The sequence below is a fragment of the Sabethes cyaneus genome, chromosome 2, assembly GCF_943734655.1.
Source record: "Sabethes cyaneus chromosome 2, idSabCyanKW18_F2, whole genome shotgun sequence".
NCBI classification, from domain to species: Eukaryota; Metazoa; Arthropoda; class Insecta; order Diptera; family Culicidae; genus Sabethes; species Sabethes cyaneus.
In genome coordinates this window covers 10566199-10584794 of record NC_071354.1, presented here as the reverse complement: position 1 = coordinate 10584794, position 18596 = coordinate 10566199, and the positions used below count along the sequence as shown (strand labels likewise).

Here is an 18596-nt window from a genome sequence, read left to right as displayed (position 1 = left end):
GATTTTTCCATATATGCACCTTTTTCACGAAGACGACAACAACGACGACGGCGAAGACGAAGACCCCCGTATCAGCTCAGACTTCGGAGCGAAAAAGGAAAACAGCTTCTCGACAGCAGCAGCAAACGAAGAAGTCGGCGTCGCCAACGTCGTCGTCGTTGTCGCAGTCAACTTCTGCTGCTGCTGCTAGGGCATCCGGACTCCGGAGAACTACGCTAACGAGGACACTTACAGTACATTCAAGCAGAAGCAGGCAGTGGCGATCCGGCCATGTCGTCCTGCCCCTCGACGCGGAGGGGCAGGATAGATAAATATATTTGTTTACCCCAAAGAGACGATATTATATTATGCTTTTTTTCCTGGCGTTTTTTTCCCCTTCCTTCAACATTCAGGAATCAAACCGTTTGTTGAAGCTGATTGGCTTGGGTCGTGTAAGGAAACAGACTCAACCTGATAGAGATGGAAGCAGCTAGCAGCAGCAAGAACGCTCGGAATGCACAATAGAGTAAAGCTTTGCATTGAGCTTCGAAAATTTAAATATATTTACATTCCTGGCCGGCAGCAGTAACAGCCAGCCGTGCGAGCGGCGGAACCGGTCAACAACAACAACAACGGGATGCAACGCGATGGAAAGCAGCTGTCAAAACACGCACCCATGTGTGAGATACCAAGCAAAGTAAGTGACTTCGGAGGGTTGCATCGCTACCCGGGCCACCGGAAATGTACCACCGAAATTCCAACAGCTCCAAAAACATACCGTTTGGTTTGGTTTGGTTAGGTTAGGCTAGGTTCGTGTGACATTCTGTGTAGTCGAGTAATGTGTGCACACGAGTGTGGCTCTGCTTGGCACCACCAGCAAGAAATCCTGATATGCATCCAAGCAGGCCGTCACCTCCAAAGTGACAGCGCCGCTGCACAGCGTGTAGGTATGCGAAGTGGTTTACAGCTTAAGAATATGAAGACAGATTTTTAGAGTTGTATAAACAGTGATTTTTCGCCTTATTTTTCAAAGATGGCAATTGAAAAGAAAATGCTGTTATGAAATTCATTACATAATATAGAGTTTCTGGTAAAATCTATATGTATAACCCATTGTAGCCTTGGTAAGTCTCCTTAGCGTTACTGCAACATACGTTTCCAGAGGATACTATGATGTCTAGTGTATTCCTTGCATCTGTCAAGAGCACGTTCATTCGGTTAAATTGTCTATTGAAAAATTTGTTGAAAGTACAAAAGGAAGTTTTTAAGTGAGGAAGAAAATGGAATGATTCAAGTCTATAGGAAAGAATATCAATTCGCGACATCGAACGTTGGTTCAGTAGATCGGCTACAGTGGTGAGAAACTATTTGAAGGATCAAAATAACTGCGCTACATTCAAACTAAAGTATAAAAATACGAAGTTGTAAGCGAAATACAGTTAATATAAATACAGTACAAATCGCAAAAATCCGGTTGGATTTAACCTACCGAAACGGGGAATATTCCCCACCTACTCTATTTCCATAGACGAGTTCTCCATGCGAGAATCGCTTTCTCCTATTCTGCTGACCGGCAAATTTCACTCCGCGCGTGAGTTCGTTGGTTATCCGTTCTTTTTCGCGTACATGTTCAAGCGCAGGACCAAGGGCGAATAATTAATGAACAAAGTTGGTTGACCGGAGAGCGGCGGTCCGCACTCTCATCACTTACCAATTCGCGCTCCGAGACTTGTTCTGTTCTTGCAGCACCGAAATCTTTAGTGCTCATTGTGGCTAGCCCGCTGTGGCATTTTTCTGCAAAAGTGCAAACTACGCGGAAAGGTTGAAACGTTTATTTCGTTCTCCGAGCCACAAGGTATGCGGAAGGAGCAGTTTAGTTAAGATTTCGTCTAATTTCAATCTCGTTGCGCGCACCCTTGGAGGACGGGGACTATTTACATAGTCGAATTTCAGCAGACGATTATGAGTATGGAACAAATGGGAGAACGAAGCCAGGTCTGTTTCGACGTTAGTCGCAATAGAAGATCAAAATCATTACAAGCCGAATAAATTATTATGAGAGGTTAAATAATAATAATAGGTAGATTATCCCGACATTTTCTTCAATTTTTTTTGTCTCAAAAAATTCGAAAAAAACAGTTCGTCATCCGTTCTTACAACGAAATTCAAATCAAAACGACATCTTGTAGAAAAAAATTGTTAAAATTAAAAAAAAATGTGAAATTTAAAAAAATAAATCGCTCTTTTACTGACGTTTCGACCCGTGAGTGGTTACATCTTCGTCGCGGTTTTTAGATAAATCCTGTAAAATATAAGCCGGAAAATATTTTATCTTAAGATTACACATCTTATCTTTATGCTATCTAAAATTTACCTTCGATTCAGTTCAGTTACTTCATATTAACAACACAGACAAACAGACAGCTCTTTGAATAAAATCCCACAAAAAATATTGGCACGGTACGCACATTTTACCTGAACATGTTTTGGAGAAATTTGCAGAATCTGAAAAGATTTTATTCAATGCTTTATAAAATTTCTAAAATTTGGAAAATTCACAAAATTTTTAAACATTTTAAAATTTGCAGAAATTTGTAAAACTGGCAAAAAATTTTATAATGTGCAAAAATTTGTAAAATTTGCAAAATTTGCAAAATTTTCAAAAATTTGCAAAATTTTTAATAATTTGCGAAATTTTCAAAAATTTGTAAAATTTACAAAAATTTGTTTAATTTCTATAAAATTGTGAAAAATTGTAAAAATAATTGAAATTTGTGAAAATTGCATGAATTTGTAAAATTTTGTTAGTTTGTATAACGTACAAAAAATTGTAAAAATTTGCAAAAATGCAAAAATGGTGAAATTAAAAAAATCGCTTTTCTTTTACCGACGTTTCGGCCCGTGAATGGTTACAGCTTTTTCACGGTTTTTAGATAAATCCAGTGAAATATAAGTGAGAAACTGTATTATCTTCAGATTACACATTTGATTGCTATCTAAAAATTACTTTCAGTTCAGTTCAGATACTTCATATTAACAAAACAGACAAACAAACATAGCTCTTTGAAGCAATGTTGGAAATTTTCATCACGATGAAGGCTCATCACTTGCTCGTCAGCGATTTAAATTTTAGTATCATATAATAATTATAAACTTGTCAAACGTCAACATATACTCGCGACGCCGTACACAACCAGTAACTTCAAGCGGCACACGGACAAACAAAATGGTTTCAAGATTTAGTTTCAATGAAATGCAAACCTGGTACAATATTATTATTATTATTAATTGGTGCCTCGAAGTTTCGAAGCTATGAAAAATAATACATCTTCTTCTTGTGTGGCTAACTGTTCAAAATTTGATCCTGCCAACATGTCTGAAAAATCGCTTGTATCTTGTAAACATTTGCAAACGTTACTGGGCTTGTCATTGTCACGTAAAAAAAACAAGATTTATGCTGCACTCAATGTGAATATTAAAAAATTATGAATAGCATGTTAAAATAATTTTACGAGATTAAAAGTCTTCTGGGTGTAGAAGAACGTTGATGTTTTGAAGTGCATTTATGTATTATGTCGCAAAAATGTATATTCCAAGTATCTCCGGTGCTAATAGTCGAACTGAAAAACCAACATATGTGTTAGGTACAAGTTTTTTTGACGGTATAATTCAATATCCGATAGCGCTTTTGCCTGTTTTTCAAAATTGATAAATCATCACTACTCATCGCGATGAGTCAAAATGCGAGCTATTCGTGTTTGATTGGCATCACTAGCGATCAATTCATGCATGAAAAAGAGTAAGTGGTAATTCGCTTTTCTCTCACTCGTATAAAATAATTCTCAGCTAGAAAAGAATTGCCGGAGAATTTGACGTTATGGAATCACCTTTGAGAGTGTTTCGAACCGAATCAGTACTTTTATCGATGAACAGCAACATTGCTTTGAAGAAAATCCCCCACGTAAAAAATATCGCACGCACATTTTGCCTCAACTTTAAGGTTTGGAGAAATTTGCAGAATTTGAAAAAATTTGTTAAATGCTTTATAAAATTCATAAAATTTGAAAGATTTACAAAATTTTAAAAAATTATGAAATTTGCAGAAATTTGTAAAACTAGCAAAATTAGTTTAATTTGCAAAAATTTGTAAAATTTGCCAAAATTTTCAAAATTTGCAAAAATTTGTAAAATTGGCAAATTTTGCAAAAATTTGTAAAATTGGCAAATTTTGCAAAAATTTGTAAAATTGGCAAAAATTTGTAAAATTTGCAAAAATTTGTAAAATTTACAAAAACTTATAAAATTGGCAAAAATTTGTGAAATCTGCAAAAATATGTCAAATTTGCAAAAATTTGTAAAATTTGCAAAAATTTGTAAAATTTGATAAAATTTGTAAAATTTGTAAAATTTGTAAAATTTGTAAAATTTGTAAAATTTGTAAAATTTGTAAAATTTGTAAAATTTGGAAAATTTGTAAAATTTGTAAAATTTGTAAAATTTGTAAAATTTGTAAAATTTGTAAAATTTGTAAAATTTGTAAAATTTGTAAAATTTGTAAAAGTTGTAAAATTTGTAAAATTTGTAAAATTTGTAAAATTTGTAAAATTTGTAAAATTTGTAAAAGTTGTAAAATTTGTAAAATTTGTAAAATTTGTAAAATTTGTAAAATTTATAAAATTTGTAAAATTTGTAAAATTTGTAAAATTTGTCGAAATTTGTAAAATTTGCCAAAATTTGTAAAATTGGCAAAATTTATAAAATTTCCAAAAATTTGTTAAATATCTATAAATTTGTGAAAAATTGTAAAAATAACTGAAATTTGTGAAAATTGAAAGAATTTGTAAAATTTTGTTAGTTTGTAAAATCTTCAAAAAATTGTAAAAATTTGCAAAATTTGCATAAATGCAAAAATTATAAAATTTGCAAAAATTTGTGAAATTTACAAACGTTTTCAAAGATCTTTGAGTTAACAAAAATCTATAACATCTGCAAAAATTGAAAATTTTGCTAGTTTTTAAAACAGGCGAATTTTTATAGAATATGAAAAAATTTGCAGAAATTTGCAAAATTTGAAAAAAATTGTAGATATTTTAAGAATCATGAAATTTTATAAAATAAACATGAACAAATAGCAAAGGTTAGTGGGCCGTCGTGAGTCGTTAGAAGAACAAGAATTTCATAGCCAAGATAAATTACTTTTTTTTGATAGATTTTATTGTCACTTCTACAGCTTGGGTCATTCGTGACTTCTGCGGGGTCCTCGGCGTGAGAGGGAATGCGCCCAGACCCCAGAAAAATGATTTTAAATCATTCAAGTTGTTAATTGTTCAAGTCAAGCATGGAATACATATAATATTTTAAATTATGCTTGACCAAAACCAGTAAACACAGTCGAAACGTCGGAAAGTCCTTGAAATTCTTGAAAATAACTTTCATTATATCTATAGTTTTCAGGTATTTTATCATTAGTAAAATCCGAATTAAACGTCCCCGATAAACGCCAGCAATCAGTATCATTTGTTGTCGTCGGCATTGGCGCAAAGTTACGGAAAAACATAAACCACGTAAGCCTCAAAATTTTCCAATACAAACATTCCACAACATAACGAACAAAAGCAACCGACGTCCCATGTCCTGGCGTGCTTCGACGACTACCAGCCAGAGCCAGAGCAGAGAGCAGCCTACTAAGATCTTCTCTTCTCGGCCTGAAGATCAAACCAATTAACAGCAAAACTGCCTTCAGCCGCCGCCGGTTTCCAGTGACGCAAGTGACAGTAATTTCTTCTAGCACAATCCGACCCGACCAGGCAAGGCAGGCAGACCTCCCAGCCTTCAGTCAGCCCCCACTGCACTCGCACTGTTCTCGACTGGAATGTGTGTCCCACTATGTACTAGGACTCTAGAAGGCACTAAACTAACCGTACTTTATTTGGTTTTATGATTCGATATTGCGGTATTTAGAGCCAACTCGGCTTAAATCGGGCTCTTGTCGGTGTGCTAAACCCGACCCGTTTATTGTGTGTGTGTGCTCTTTCAAAGTCAGGAAAAATACGGATCGGACATTCCGCTCCGTCCGACGACGACGACGACGACGACGACGGTAGTAGACTGGAACTGGACAAGGAAGGAAATCCTCCAAGCCAAGCCAGCGCAGTGAAGAATAAGAACTTTAGTCGGATCTTCTCCCGGGCTCTGGTGCCCGTCCGTCCGCATGTCGCATTTCCTGCCAAGACAATAGACAATATTCCAGCATCATCATAGTTGAAATTGTTGTTGTCGTCGTCCGTCCGTCCGAACGGACCGGGACGGTTGGTCCAGCTTTCTTCCACTCGACCGGACTTCAGCTTCTGTTGACTTGCTCTCTGATTTTGTCGAACGGCAAAATGGAGAAAATTTAATTCATTTATTGTGTGTGTGCATGTTTTGATTTTTTTTTTCTGTGCTTTGTTCCCATCCAATTTCTACGGCCACTAACCGAAGGTTAGTGGTGGGACGGGGACGGGAAGCAAGCAAAGCACTGTGTATGTGACCCATCTTCCGGACGAGCGATCTCGGACGAGACGATTTGGCAGTATTTCCACAAAATAAGATTGTTATCAGTTATTGATTATTTTATGGTTTATTTACTCTTGTGCGCTCGGTGCGGATCCCAGCAGCCTGGCTCGGCCAGCCAGCCAGCGCCAAGCCCAAGACGACACGATGCAGTGCTATTTCTAATGACAGCATTTCTTTTTTCTTCTTTTTTTCAGGTTTGTACCCATCATCAAAGCTTGCGTTGAAAGCCAAGCTACTAGCGAAGCGAGAACGCGCGTGTGTTTGTAGTACATACTAGTTCGTAACGTCACCGTTGGTTGCTAGTTACGTAGTTACACGCAGTAAACCGTAGTGCAGAAGAGAGAACAGTACAGTAGGGCGTCTTTAACTATTCACACACCCCGTCCGTCGTTGGCGTTCCACCCGCATTCTGTGGGGGTGGGGGCTTGGTGGAAAGTGCGAGCGGGACTTTCTTTCCTCCTTGCCTTCTAGAGCTTATCTGTTTCTGTAAGTTTTTTAGCATTTAGCGAGCGGTGCTGCTCCGTTTTTGGTTCGACAGCGAAGCGTAAACAAGCAATATCAGTAGTAATGCCCCCAATATGGGTGAGTTTACATTTGAAAGATTCTGATTTCTGTTGTATCGCACCATAAAAGATTCTCCCCTTTTACTGTCATAATAATATGTAACTCTTTTTTGTCTTACGTCTCGCGCTGCCTCTCCTCTTTATGTTTGTGTATTTTTGTGATTGTCTTTGACTGCCTGCCTTGATGTCTGTGTCTTTGTCTACTGTTTTGTGTAACACGACAAAACTGCCTCCTAAGCTTGCTGTGTTCTCTGTTCTTTTTGTTTCTGTTCCGTCTCAACGTTCTGTGTTCATTATTCGAAGCTCGGCTATAAAAGACAAAGCAATAATTCAGTGAAAGATGCTCGATCTCGCTCGCACACGCAGTGACGCGCCGCGCCTCTCGTGGCCAAAGCCGGCACGGCGGCAGAAGGCGCTATCAGATATGCCTAAGTAGCGCGTACTCGCGTACCGGCAGGGGCGCATCGCTGCCTGGTAGGATCCTAATGGATGCGAGATGCGGGCTCAGCACGAATCGGATCATGATAAAGGCAGACGTAAAAAATGCAGAAAACCGTGTTGTACTTCTTCGACCGTGCTGGAATCGGCTGTCTATCCTCCGAACCGATGAACCTCCGGGGGAGACCGGCCGGCTGGATGGGCTCGCGGAACGAAGAAAGGTCATCTGGTTTGTGCAATCTACGCGCGCGCACTCGACGGTTTTGCCCCGGACCATCCACAAACCCCAGCAGCCAGCGGTATGTGTCCTATTGTTAAATACCTCGGGAGCGCCCTGGGGGAGCACGATGAATAATGGGGGTCCCTGTCAACGGGAACAAAGACGAAAACATTGCACGGTGCGAACAAGCACAATCGACAAACTAAAACGGCCCGGACTAGCTAGCTAGACAAGGATTAACCTATTGACATCTGACAGCGAGAAGCGCAGTCTTCCGCTGCTGGCGGCCCCGCCGCGCCGCGCCGGCCGGTAAATGGTGTTTAGCTCCGAACCTTTCTTCCTGGCACTGCAATTGTGTTATTTTTTATGGTTCGCAATTTCTCTCCAATAAAGACCGGTTCAATAGGATGGCATAAAGCTGACTGTGGGAAATGCTATAAAACGTTGACATGTTTTACAACACAATATTGGCACCGCTCAATTTTATGCTGTCATGCAGTTGACAATCAAAGAGCAATCTAAGTGGCCATTGTATTGTGTACGTATTTTTATATGTTTTGATGAAATCATGGTTATCTATTTTACAGGTTGTAATTCAGTGCATTAAAGCTCACGGTTGGTCTAGCTAGCAAATTTAATGATCATAAATTTCATCATTTCATCATGCCATTGTTGCTGCATTATTGCGATTGTGAATTGGAATTGAAACCATCCAAAGTAGGTCACGGCATTCCCGTATCCGGTTCACATCAATCTGACTATAAACTAAATATCGGAATAGCATTCGACTTTCACTGTACTGCCACATTAGATCTAGTAAAAAATAAGGAATTTTAAAAATTGAAGCATAAAGCATTCTGTCCTAAGGACCAGGGTAGCGACGGATTTTTTTAAAGTGGTGCACCCTTTTTTTAGGATTCAATCGACATTTCGAACATTCTTTTATTTCACATTCTAAAACTTTTCAATACCCGCGTAAATTCCGAAATTCGCGTAAAAAACCGCGCAAATTCCGAAATTCGCGTAAAAAAACCGCGTAAATTCCGAAATTCGCGTAAAAAACCTCGTAAAAAGCAACTTCAGTGTATATAAATTCTAAAAAATTTCTAAAATTATAGAAATTTTGAAATCCCAGAGTTCCAAAAATCAAGGAATCTAAAAATTTTAAGGACCCTAAAGTTCGAAATTCCAAGAATCATCCCGAGAAACCAAGAATTTAAGTCAAAAATCCGGATTTTGGCCAATCAGCTTGTTGCCATCCTGATAAAACAAGGATCAGTAGGTCGGTAGTTTATTGATCTCGAGCCATTTCTGGGTACGTCCGCGCATTGCTGAGCAGATTCAGTCGTTTGCATTCGGTCGAAAAAGTAACAACGAAGATTGCATTATTATTTCTTCTCCATTTACACCTAGAGAGCCTTTAAATTCCAATCGAACAGAATCAGTTGTCAAAAGTAAGTCCAATCGATTGACGCTAGATTTGAACTAGATTTATGCTATGATAGCGGAACTCTAGAGTCGGGCTCTGGACTGACTCTGGACTCCGAATTCGGATTTTAGATTTGGTCCCTGGATTTGCATTGTAGATTTTTACTCTTGATTTTATTTACACAATATGTAGTTGAATTCTGCATTTGGTCTTCGGTTTTGAGTCGAATTCTGGTTTTGGACTTGGTGGAATCTGAACTTGTATTTGGACATTGTCTTCAGGAACTGAACTGACTCTGCAACCGAAATCGATTTGAATTTTCAAATTTAATTCAAATCGATGTCTAAATGTCTAATGTCGATTGAAGTCTAAAAGCTGTCTCAAAATTTGGACTCTGAGTGCGGCTTCTAAACTTGTACTCTGCATTAGAATCTGTATTTGATTTAAATTTATATTAGAATCTTACTATGCAGTTGGCCCGAGAATTAGAATTTGGATCTGCTATCTGAGTTAGGACTCTAGATTTGGACTCTTCATTAGGATTTTAGATTCGGACGCTGAGTTATTAACTCTGGATTTGTGTTGAATTTCTACTATGGAGTTGGACTCTGGATTTGGATTCGAATTCAGGACTATGAGTATCGACTTCGAATCTGGTTTTGACTTCAGGTTTGAGCTGGCCAATCGAAACTGATATGAAATCTGAATATAAATCTCGAATCTACTCATAATTTTTCACTGTTAAAAATTATGAGTAAATTCGACATTTATACTCAGATTTGGATTCGGGCTGGTTGGGTTGGGTTGGGTTGGTTTTTTGATTATAATTCTGAATTTGAACCAGGATTTGTATTCTGGATTTGGAATATTGTATTGGGAGCCGAATTTAGGTTCTAGACTTGGAGTCTGGGTTTAAATTTTGATTAAGGACGCTGGATTTGGACCACGCATTCAATCTCTGAATCTGGACTTTGATTTTGGAATGTAATCTAGATTTTGGCTTTGATTTGTAGTTTTGGATTTAGACCCTTTTTTTCCTGTGTGGACTCAGCACTGCGACCAGTATACTTGATCTATTGTGATATCGCCCGGGTGTTTGCTGTATGACCTGCACTGCATTTCTTTTTGCTATAATCGCTACTGAATGAGCTTATTAAATTTTATGCGTGCTTGTGTGTATTGTGGGGTTTAACCTTCCTTCAAAGCTTGATCTACTTTACCCAATTATTCCTCACTGCCAGTACTATCCCATATTATAGCCGTTCGAGGACTCATTTGTTCCTCTGACCAGTACACTTAACTATAGGAGGGAGTTTTGCACTGTCAAGAGTGGGTAAATTTTGAAATCAGCATGAAGGAAAACTAAATGAGGTGGGGGGGCTGAGAATAAACCTATGCTAAAGTCACTGGACATCGAATGGTTTGATTCTATTAAGATTAGAACCCAAGACCACTCGCTTATCAAACAGACTCGGTAACCTTGCGGCTACGGAGCCCCCCCTGATTTAGACCCTTAATTTGGACTCTGTATTTGTGTTGTGTGGCTTTTGATGCTGGAATCGAATTTGGATTAGGTTTGTGCTCTGGAGTAGGACTCTAGATTTGGACTCTGGACTTGATTTATACCCTGAATTTGAATTTAGATTTGGTCTTTGGATTTGAATCCCGAATTTGGACTCGTCTTATGGATTTTGAATCTTCACTTCTGGTTTTCTGAAATCCGCCGATGAAATCTGAGAATGAATCTTGGATTTAAACTCATAATTTTGGTTGTGGGCTCGGATTCTGGCTTCCAATTCTGGATTTGAACCTGGGGTGACATTGCGATTCTCGCCTCGAGTGATTTTGGTTTGTTTCGCCCATTCGTTTAACGTGGTCGAAACGAACCAAAATCACTCGAAACGAGAATCGCAATGTCACCCCCGGTATTGGACTTTGAATTTGATTCTGAATATAGACTCTAGACTTGGAGTCTGCAGTTTGACTTAGAATTTGGGCAAGATTAGGATTTTAGAAGTCTGGATTTTACCCAACGAATCTGGATTTGGGCTTTAGATTCGAGCTCTGGACTTAGAACGTGGATTTAGACTCTAAATTTGGACTAAAGATTAACTCCAAATCCTGTATTTGAACGCTGCTTTTCAACACTAATCCCACACTCTAGATTTTCACGCTGAATCTAGACTCTGGGGATGAACTCTCGATTGGATCTGGGCTCTGAACTTGAATCTTTAATTTGGACGTTAGATTTCAACTCTGGATTTGGATTGTATTTCTACTATGCAGTTGGACTCGAATTCTGAACTCCGATTCAATATGAATATGAAATCTGAGTTTGGATATTGGATTCGAACTCAAAATTTGGACTGTGGATTTGGATTGTGGATCCAAAAATTTAATGCATGGTTAAAATCCAGAGTTCAGGTTTTGGATTCTCAATTTCAACTCTGAATATTTACGATGAATTTGGCCTCTGGAGTCGAACTATGGATTTAGATTGAATTTGTACTATGGAGTTGAACTCTTAATTTGGACTCGTGTTTTGGGTTTTCAATTTTGACTTTGAATTTGATTTTTGACTTTGAATTTCAGCTCGGTTTGGAGTTTAGATTCCAATTCCGGATTTCAATCTGGAATTTGACTCTGGACTTGAATTATTTAGTTGAAATCTGAATTTGAACTCTAAACTTGAAGTTTGGATTTGGACTCGGAATTAAGCCTGGATTTTGATTTTGGAATCTGGATTTGGACCTCACATTTATAATTCTCTGGTTATGGACTTTGATTTTGTACTTTAAATGTAGATTTGTTCTCTTAATTTGAGTTCTGATTATGATCATAGATTGGGACTCTGAATTTGGGCTTTAAATTCGGACTCTAGATTTTATCCTACTGGATCGGTACTCTGGTATTGGATTCTCAATTCCAACACTGGAGTTTTACGCTGAATTTGTACTATGGAGTTAAACTCTGGTTTTGAAGCTGACTTTTGACTTTAGATTTCATCTCTCAAATCCAATGCGATATGAAATTTGAGTTTAGATCATGAATTCGGACTCAAAATTTTGACTCTTGGTTTGAATTTTAGATTCCAAACCTGGATTCGGTCTCTGCACTTGAAATATTTAGTTGAAATCTGAATTTGGACTCTAGACTTGGAGGTTGGATTTGGATTCGGAAATAAGCCTGGATTTTGATTTTGATTTTGATTTTGGACTCTGGATTTGGAAGCCTCATTTAATCTCTGCATCTGGACTATGATTTTAACCCTAGAATCTGGATTTGGATTCTGTCTTTGTGCTCTGAATTTAGACTTTAGATTGGATCCTGTATTTGAACTCTGGATTTATACTCTGGTTTTGGACTCTGGATTTGGATTAGATATATGCTATGGAGTAAAAGGACTCTAGGTTTGGACTCTGGCTCTGAATTGGGACTTTGAATTTGGATGCTGGATTATAATTATACTATGAAGTTGTACATACTCTGAGTTTAAATTCTGGATTTGAATTCGAGATCTGGACTGGAAATTTCGATTTCAGGTTTTCCAGAATCTGATTTTGGACTTCAGATTTCAGCTCTCAAATCGAAGCTGATATGAAATCTGAGTTTGGATGTAGAATTCAGACTCAAATTCACACATGAAATTTGACCTGGATTTGGATTTTGATATTGGAATCTAGATTTGTACCTCACATTTAATCCGTGGTTGTGGAGTTTGATTTTGGACTTCGAATGTAGATTTGTTCTCTTAATTTGAGTTCTGATTTTGACCATGGTTTGGGACTCTGTATTTGGGCCCTGAATTTGGATTCTAGATTTGATCCTGCTCGATTGGTACTCTGGTTTTGGATTCTCAATTCCAACACTGGATTTTTATGCTGAATTTGGACACTGGAGTCGAAGTCTGGATTTCGATTAGATCTGTACTATGGAATAGGACTCTAGATTTGCAGTTGCGTTTTGAAAATCTGAGAGGATTTTGGATTCCGACTTAAAATATTGACTGTGGGTTTGGATTTTGGATTCCGATTTTTGATTTGAGCCTGAATTTGGACTCTGGACTTATTGGAGTATTAAGTTCTCAATCACAACTGATTGAATGGATTTTAATTATGGAAAACGTATTTGGACGCTGAACTTTGAAGCTGGATTTGGAATTGAACTCTTAGTTTGGACATTAGACTTTGACCTCGCATTTAATTTACGGATCTTGACTTCGAATATGGTTTCGGACATTGAATTTGGACACTGGATTTGGACTGAAATCTGACTTCTAAAACTGGATTTGAGCTCTGAATTTGAAATTGTAATCTAGATTCTGGATTAAAGTTCTTAATCCGAAATTGATATGATATTTAGGCTTCGGACTCACAATTTTGATTTAAATTATTTTAAATTATTAAACAATAATCGAAGAACAACGAATAATTCTCTAAAACTGATAAAATAATAATAAATAGTCAACTACGTCAACTTCTGGTACATCTCATGGGGATGTGCACTTTTATTTGTTGTTTTTGGTTTAGACCAAATTCTTGGATCTCTGGATTCTTGGATTCCTAAAATCTGCACTTATCATTCCTCTCAAGGTGTTGGGTTTACTGCATCCTTGGTTTCTCCTGTATTCGGCTTCTTGAACTGTTGGATTCTTTTCGAGTTCTCGTAATTCTTGTTTCCTGCACAGTCGGACTGTCAAAAATTTTGGGATCCCCAAAATCTAGAATTTTTCGAAATCTTGCTTTCTTGGTTTCTTCAGGTCTTCACGATTCTTTTTGCGTATTCTAATTCTCGGTTTTTCGGCTTCTAGTGTTCTAGAAGTTGCTAATACTTCAAGGATCGCATTAAATACTTTTTAATTTTTAATTTTTTGATCGTGGGATTTGCCTTTCATTCTTTAGTTTTTCATTTTTTGGATTGTTACGATTTGGATTCTAGTGCTTTGTTGTGCTCCTAATTTATTGTGAATTTTTGGATTCTTAGATTCTTAAGCTTCTTTTGGATTCTTTGATTCCACTTGAAGTTTTCAAATTTTTAGGTTGTTGGCTTCCTGAATTGTTAGATTTTTGGACATTCAGTTTCTTGTTTTCTTGGATTTCTGTTTTCTTGTGTTTTTGATTTTATTGGATTTTTGGTTTCCAAGATTCTATTTTTTTTATCGGATTATTTTTAATCATATTCTTGAATTCTTGGATTCGTTTTGAATTTTCCAAATTATAGTTTTTTGGAATCGTCTGGAACTTTTGAATATTGAGTTTTTAGATTGTTTAACTGTTTCTTGTTGTTTTCTTGAATTCTAGGTTATTTAAATGCATGGATTTCTCAGTCGATGCATTGTATATGTATTAAAATTTTATTGCATTTAACTAGAGGTGCTTCAAACTACATAGAGGCGGCGGTGCAAATTAATTGTCCATAAAGTATTTCCTCAAAATGATTGAAAAGTTACTCTTTACATTACAGAACACACCCATTTTGATACTTTTTTCATGGACGAGTATTCCAGAACAGTTGCAATACCATTACCAAGTGCGCATTTTGCATTTCATTACCTCCCACATCGCTTCCAGCCGGTCCCCCCTCGCGTTTTGGCTATGAATTCGCTAACGACATGAAATACACCGTGTCGGTTGCAATATATCTTGTGTGTTTTTTCGCTGTACAAAAAGATTTAAACAAGCTTCAACTCCCTAAATGAAGCTATTGAATTAATTCGCCATTTGTGTCGTTCGGTTTTTTATTCGCCGTGCTCCTTCCATTGCCATTGCCCGGCCTGGGTTACTAGGCGAAGGGACTTAAGCCATAACCGAAACCGAACGTCAAATCCTTTTAGCAGCAGCCAGCAGTTCGGCAAACCCGGCAACCGACATGAAAAGTCAATAAATAATTTAAGGCAAGAGCTCCTCCATATTTCGTTTCCTCGAGATTTTGATCTTCTTCTCGGATGATCCGATTGTAGCCTCTTATGTTTCCGCTTGAATTCACGGGCTCACACATACAGCAGAACTCGCCCAGTTCAGGCCAGCATATAAATAAATAAACGCGTTTGGGTTTTTTTGCTACTTTCCGGAATTGCATCCTTTTTGCACATTTTCACAGTCAGCCCCCGCCCGTGAGGCGGGGGCGATGGTTTTACAGTAAACCGGAAGCGATCCGAAGAGCATGGCAGCCCAAACAGACAACTTGTCCGGCTAGCTAGCTAGCTAGCTAGCTGATGGCCGGATAGAAGAGAGAGCGATAGCGAGAGAATGAGGCGAAATCAATTTTATTGAATTTGGCTCCCCATACAAGGAATCTTTGTGTTGGCATTCCGACGCATTTTTCGGCTTGCTTCGAATCCCACCGGTATTACTTTGATCGATTGCTGATGCGGCTGCGAGGGTTCGATGGGGAAATTCTGCTGATTTGTTGGATGCCAGCAGCAGCAGCAGCACTGTTGAAAACGAATATTCGGTGTTCTCCTCGTCGGTGGTTTGATGGTTAAGGATTTACGGTTTTGATGTTTTTCTTTTTTTTTTCAACAGTGTTGTTCGTAAAAAGTTTTCCTTCGTTATGCGATAGCGTGCAGGTTGCAATTTTCGATTGGGAAAAAGGAATCGGAATGCTGCCCAGGGTTTTCCCGCCCGTCAGCATACAAAGCAGCTGTTTGAATGCCCATCAAGCTTTTACTCCGTAGTCCGTACTAATGATGATCGCTTGGAAAAGGATACAAAGAGGGGAATAAATGTTTTACTACACGAAGAAAAGAGATACATGAAATATTCATTAAGATTACCTAGTTTGATTAGGACCCGAGTGAGGAATTGCTGTTGCCCGAAGACGCAAAACGCCTTTGCTGGGCACGTTCTCCCACGAGATTTCAATCTTAGCAGGCGCGCCAAAGCACCTTCAATAAATTTCGGTCGCCTTGATGGCGCGTCGGGACGCACTGGTGGCAGTTTCGTCCTTGACTGCTTTGATGCTGCCGTATGTACCTGCCTACTCTGATGTATAGAAGAGAAGGAACTTATCGTCGAAGCCGATGTTCCAATGCTTTTCTCGTATGCCGAACAAACCGAACGGCTATTATTGTCATTATTTCATTCCTATGCTGTCGCATTTTCCTCGGTACCCACTTCAATTACATCAATCGAACAGCGGCGACGATGCTCACTGTCACTGCCGCCAAGAAGAACAGGAGATAAACCAGGGAATGAAATCGATACGACGACGAACCACACCAGAATCTTGTCACTGGTTCACATCGTTTCTACGGAGCGAAGCTCCTTATTATCTGTTTTGATTCTTTTTTGCAGTTTTTTTTTCTCTTTCTGCCACCACACCGGGACCGGGTCGATTGATGGTGCCGACCTATATTTTCAATTCCAGTCGTGTCTCCCGGTGCGTGTACGTTGTGTTTTTTTCCTCCCCAAACTCTTTTTTTTGCTTTCTAGCGGTTCGTAATGGATACACGACAACAACACTGCCGCCGCCGCCGCCACCGATATCTCAGGGGGTTTGTTTCTTCTATTGGGCTGTGACGGAAAGTTTAAATTTTATGTATTCATCCCTCGTCAGTCTGCTGACTAGAAGCGGACCCGTGCATCGTTCGGCTGCCTGCCTCCGACCAGCCTACTACGACCTAAGGACGTGGGAATATGTGGGAAAATAATACGCTGTCACACTATGCGCGTACTTAGTGACAACTCGTTTCTCCTGCCTGTCCTAACCTAATCCTCCCTGTTCTTCCACTAAACTGACAACTATTAATTATCAGCTGGGGAAACTAAAATTAAAAGTAACCGGACAGCAATCCGGCGGGTGGTTCGAAAAAACTAGACAGCTTTTGTGCGCGGTCAAACTAGGCCGCGATAATTGCCGCACATGATGAGGGGGGGGAGGGGGATGGAATTTAATTGACAGTTCCAACGACAGCAGCTGGCGAGCGTTCGAAAGGAGTGAACTGTCACTAATGCACATCAAAGGATTCGTCGTTCCGGTTGGTTTTGGACAAGTGACGTCGGAGTTAACGGCTTACTTTCTAGGCGGACTTTATTAGGTGGGAAACTATATTGGAACTTTGTTCGATTTTTAATGTGTGAACATATTCAACTTGCGATTAGAGATTTCAACGGAATTAATTCAAACTTTTTCAAAACAAAAAGTCAAAGACAAAAGTCGGACAATCCAAGTGTCCTAGAGTCCATGAACTGAAAAACTTACAAGCCCTGGCATCGAAGAATCCAAAAATACATGAAGTAAATCGAAGGATACGAAAATTCAGAATTCAAGGAATCAGGCAACTCAATGCTTCAAAAATTGATTAACATTAAATCAAGAGCCTGAAGAAATCAACAATCCAAGAGCCCGATACCCGAAAAACTGAAAATAAAAAAACAGGAATAATCCATCTATTCAAAGAATCTGTGAATTTCGGTTTTATTATACTCTTATGACAGGTTTTATGACTAAAATTAATCATGAAAACCGCAATAAGAGTGCGATAAAACTCACATCGGTGTAATGTATGAACGAGAAAGTACGGAACATCAGGAAATAGTTCACTTATGGTCCTAGGTCGTCTTTTATCAATCTAGGAGGCATACCGGTTGGAACGATTCATACTTCTGGTCAAATAATACCGAACTCAAATTGTATCAAATTTCTGCCGGACTCAAAGAAGCTCGACTTAAGCTAAGCAACTGTCATCCCTCGTACCGCAGGTGTTGTTAGTGAACGAAGAAACCTCCAAAGACCCGCCAGCAAATCTTTTGCACTCAATTTTGAACGACGAAGTGAAAATCCAAAGCCGTTGTTGGTCTGGTCCTGGTCGTTTGTCGATTATGAAACATGGTTTTCTAACGCTGCTGCAAAAAGGGTCTGACAGATTCGACTCCTACTCACACTTGAACCGGACACCGTCTTCTAGGGTTCGCACTTTCTCTCTCTTATTCTTCTGCCTGTTTCTCTAGCACCGGAAGAAACGAGGCCAAACGCCGTTGGGCGTTCGTTTGGTTGGTTCCCTTGATGAGGGTGCAAATAATCATCACCGGTTTTGCAGATGCAAATCTTTTCGCAGGATCTCGTTCCCAGTCTGGCGAGCGAATGAACGAATGGAGGATAGATGAATGGACGGAAAAAATCTGTTGACTGACCGTTCGTTGTTCCGTTCCGTCCCCGGTCCCGGTAGATTTTGACGCAACCGGCGAACCGCTAAAGTGGCAGCAGGGATTAACAGCCACCACCGGCAGGCAGGCAGGCACGTTAGCGTCACACACGTGACGCGATTTTGCTTCGGGAATGAATTTTTTACGCTGCGCGTTTCGCACATGTTTTTCGACCGGTTTCGTCTCACACCCACGCGCACGCGGACGCGGACGCGGCATGGCATGATCCGTTCGGTTCGTTCTGCAAATCAGAAAAATGCGTGCAC

At 39.1% G+C, this 18596-nt stretch overlaps 1 protein-coding gene across 2 annotated transcripts in view; it reads left to right on the top strand.

The window, feature by feature from the left end:
- The window catches only part of LOC128738285 (teneurin-m), a 391328-nt gene that overhangs the window by 120515 nt on the left and 252217 nt on the right, over positions 1–18596 (top strand). Inside the window, exon 1 of one of the 2 annotated variants that reach the window (XM_053833301.1) lies at positions 7053–7116. The exons of the other annotated variant lie outside the window; for it this stretch is intronic. Within the exon in view, the coding sequence (XP_053689276.1) occupies positions 7113–7116 (4 nt within the window). The 5' untranslated portion in view covers positions 7053–7112. Of the gene's footprint in view, positions 1–7052; positions 7117–18596 lie in introns of those variants that run through there. 2 annotated transcript variants of the gene reach the window in all.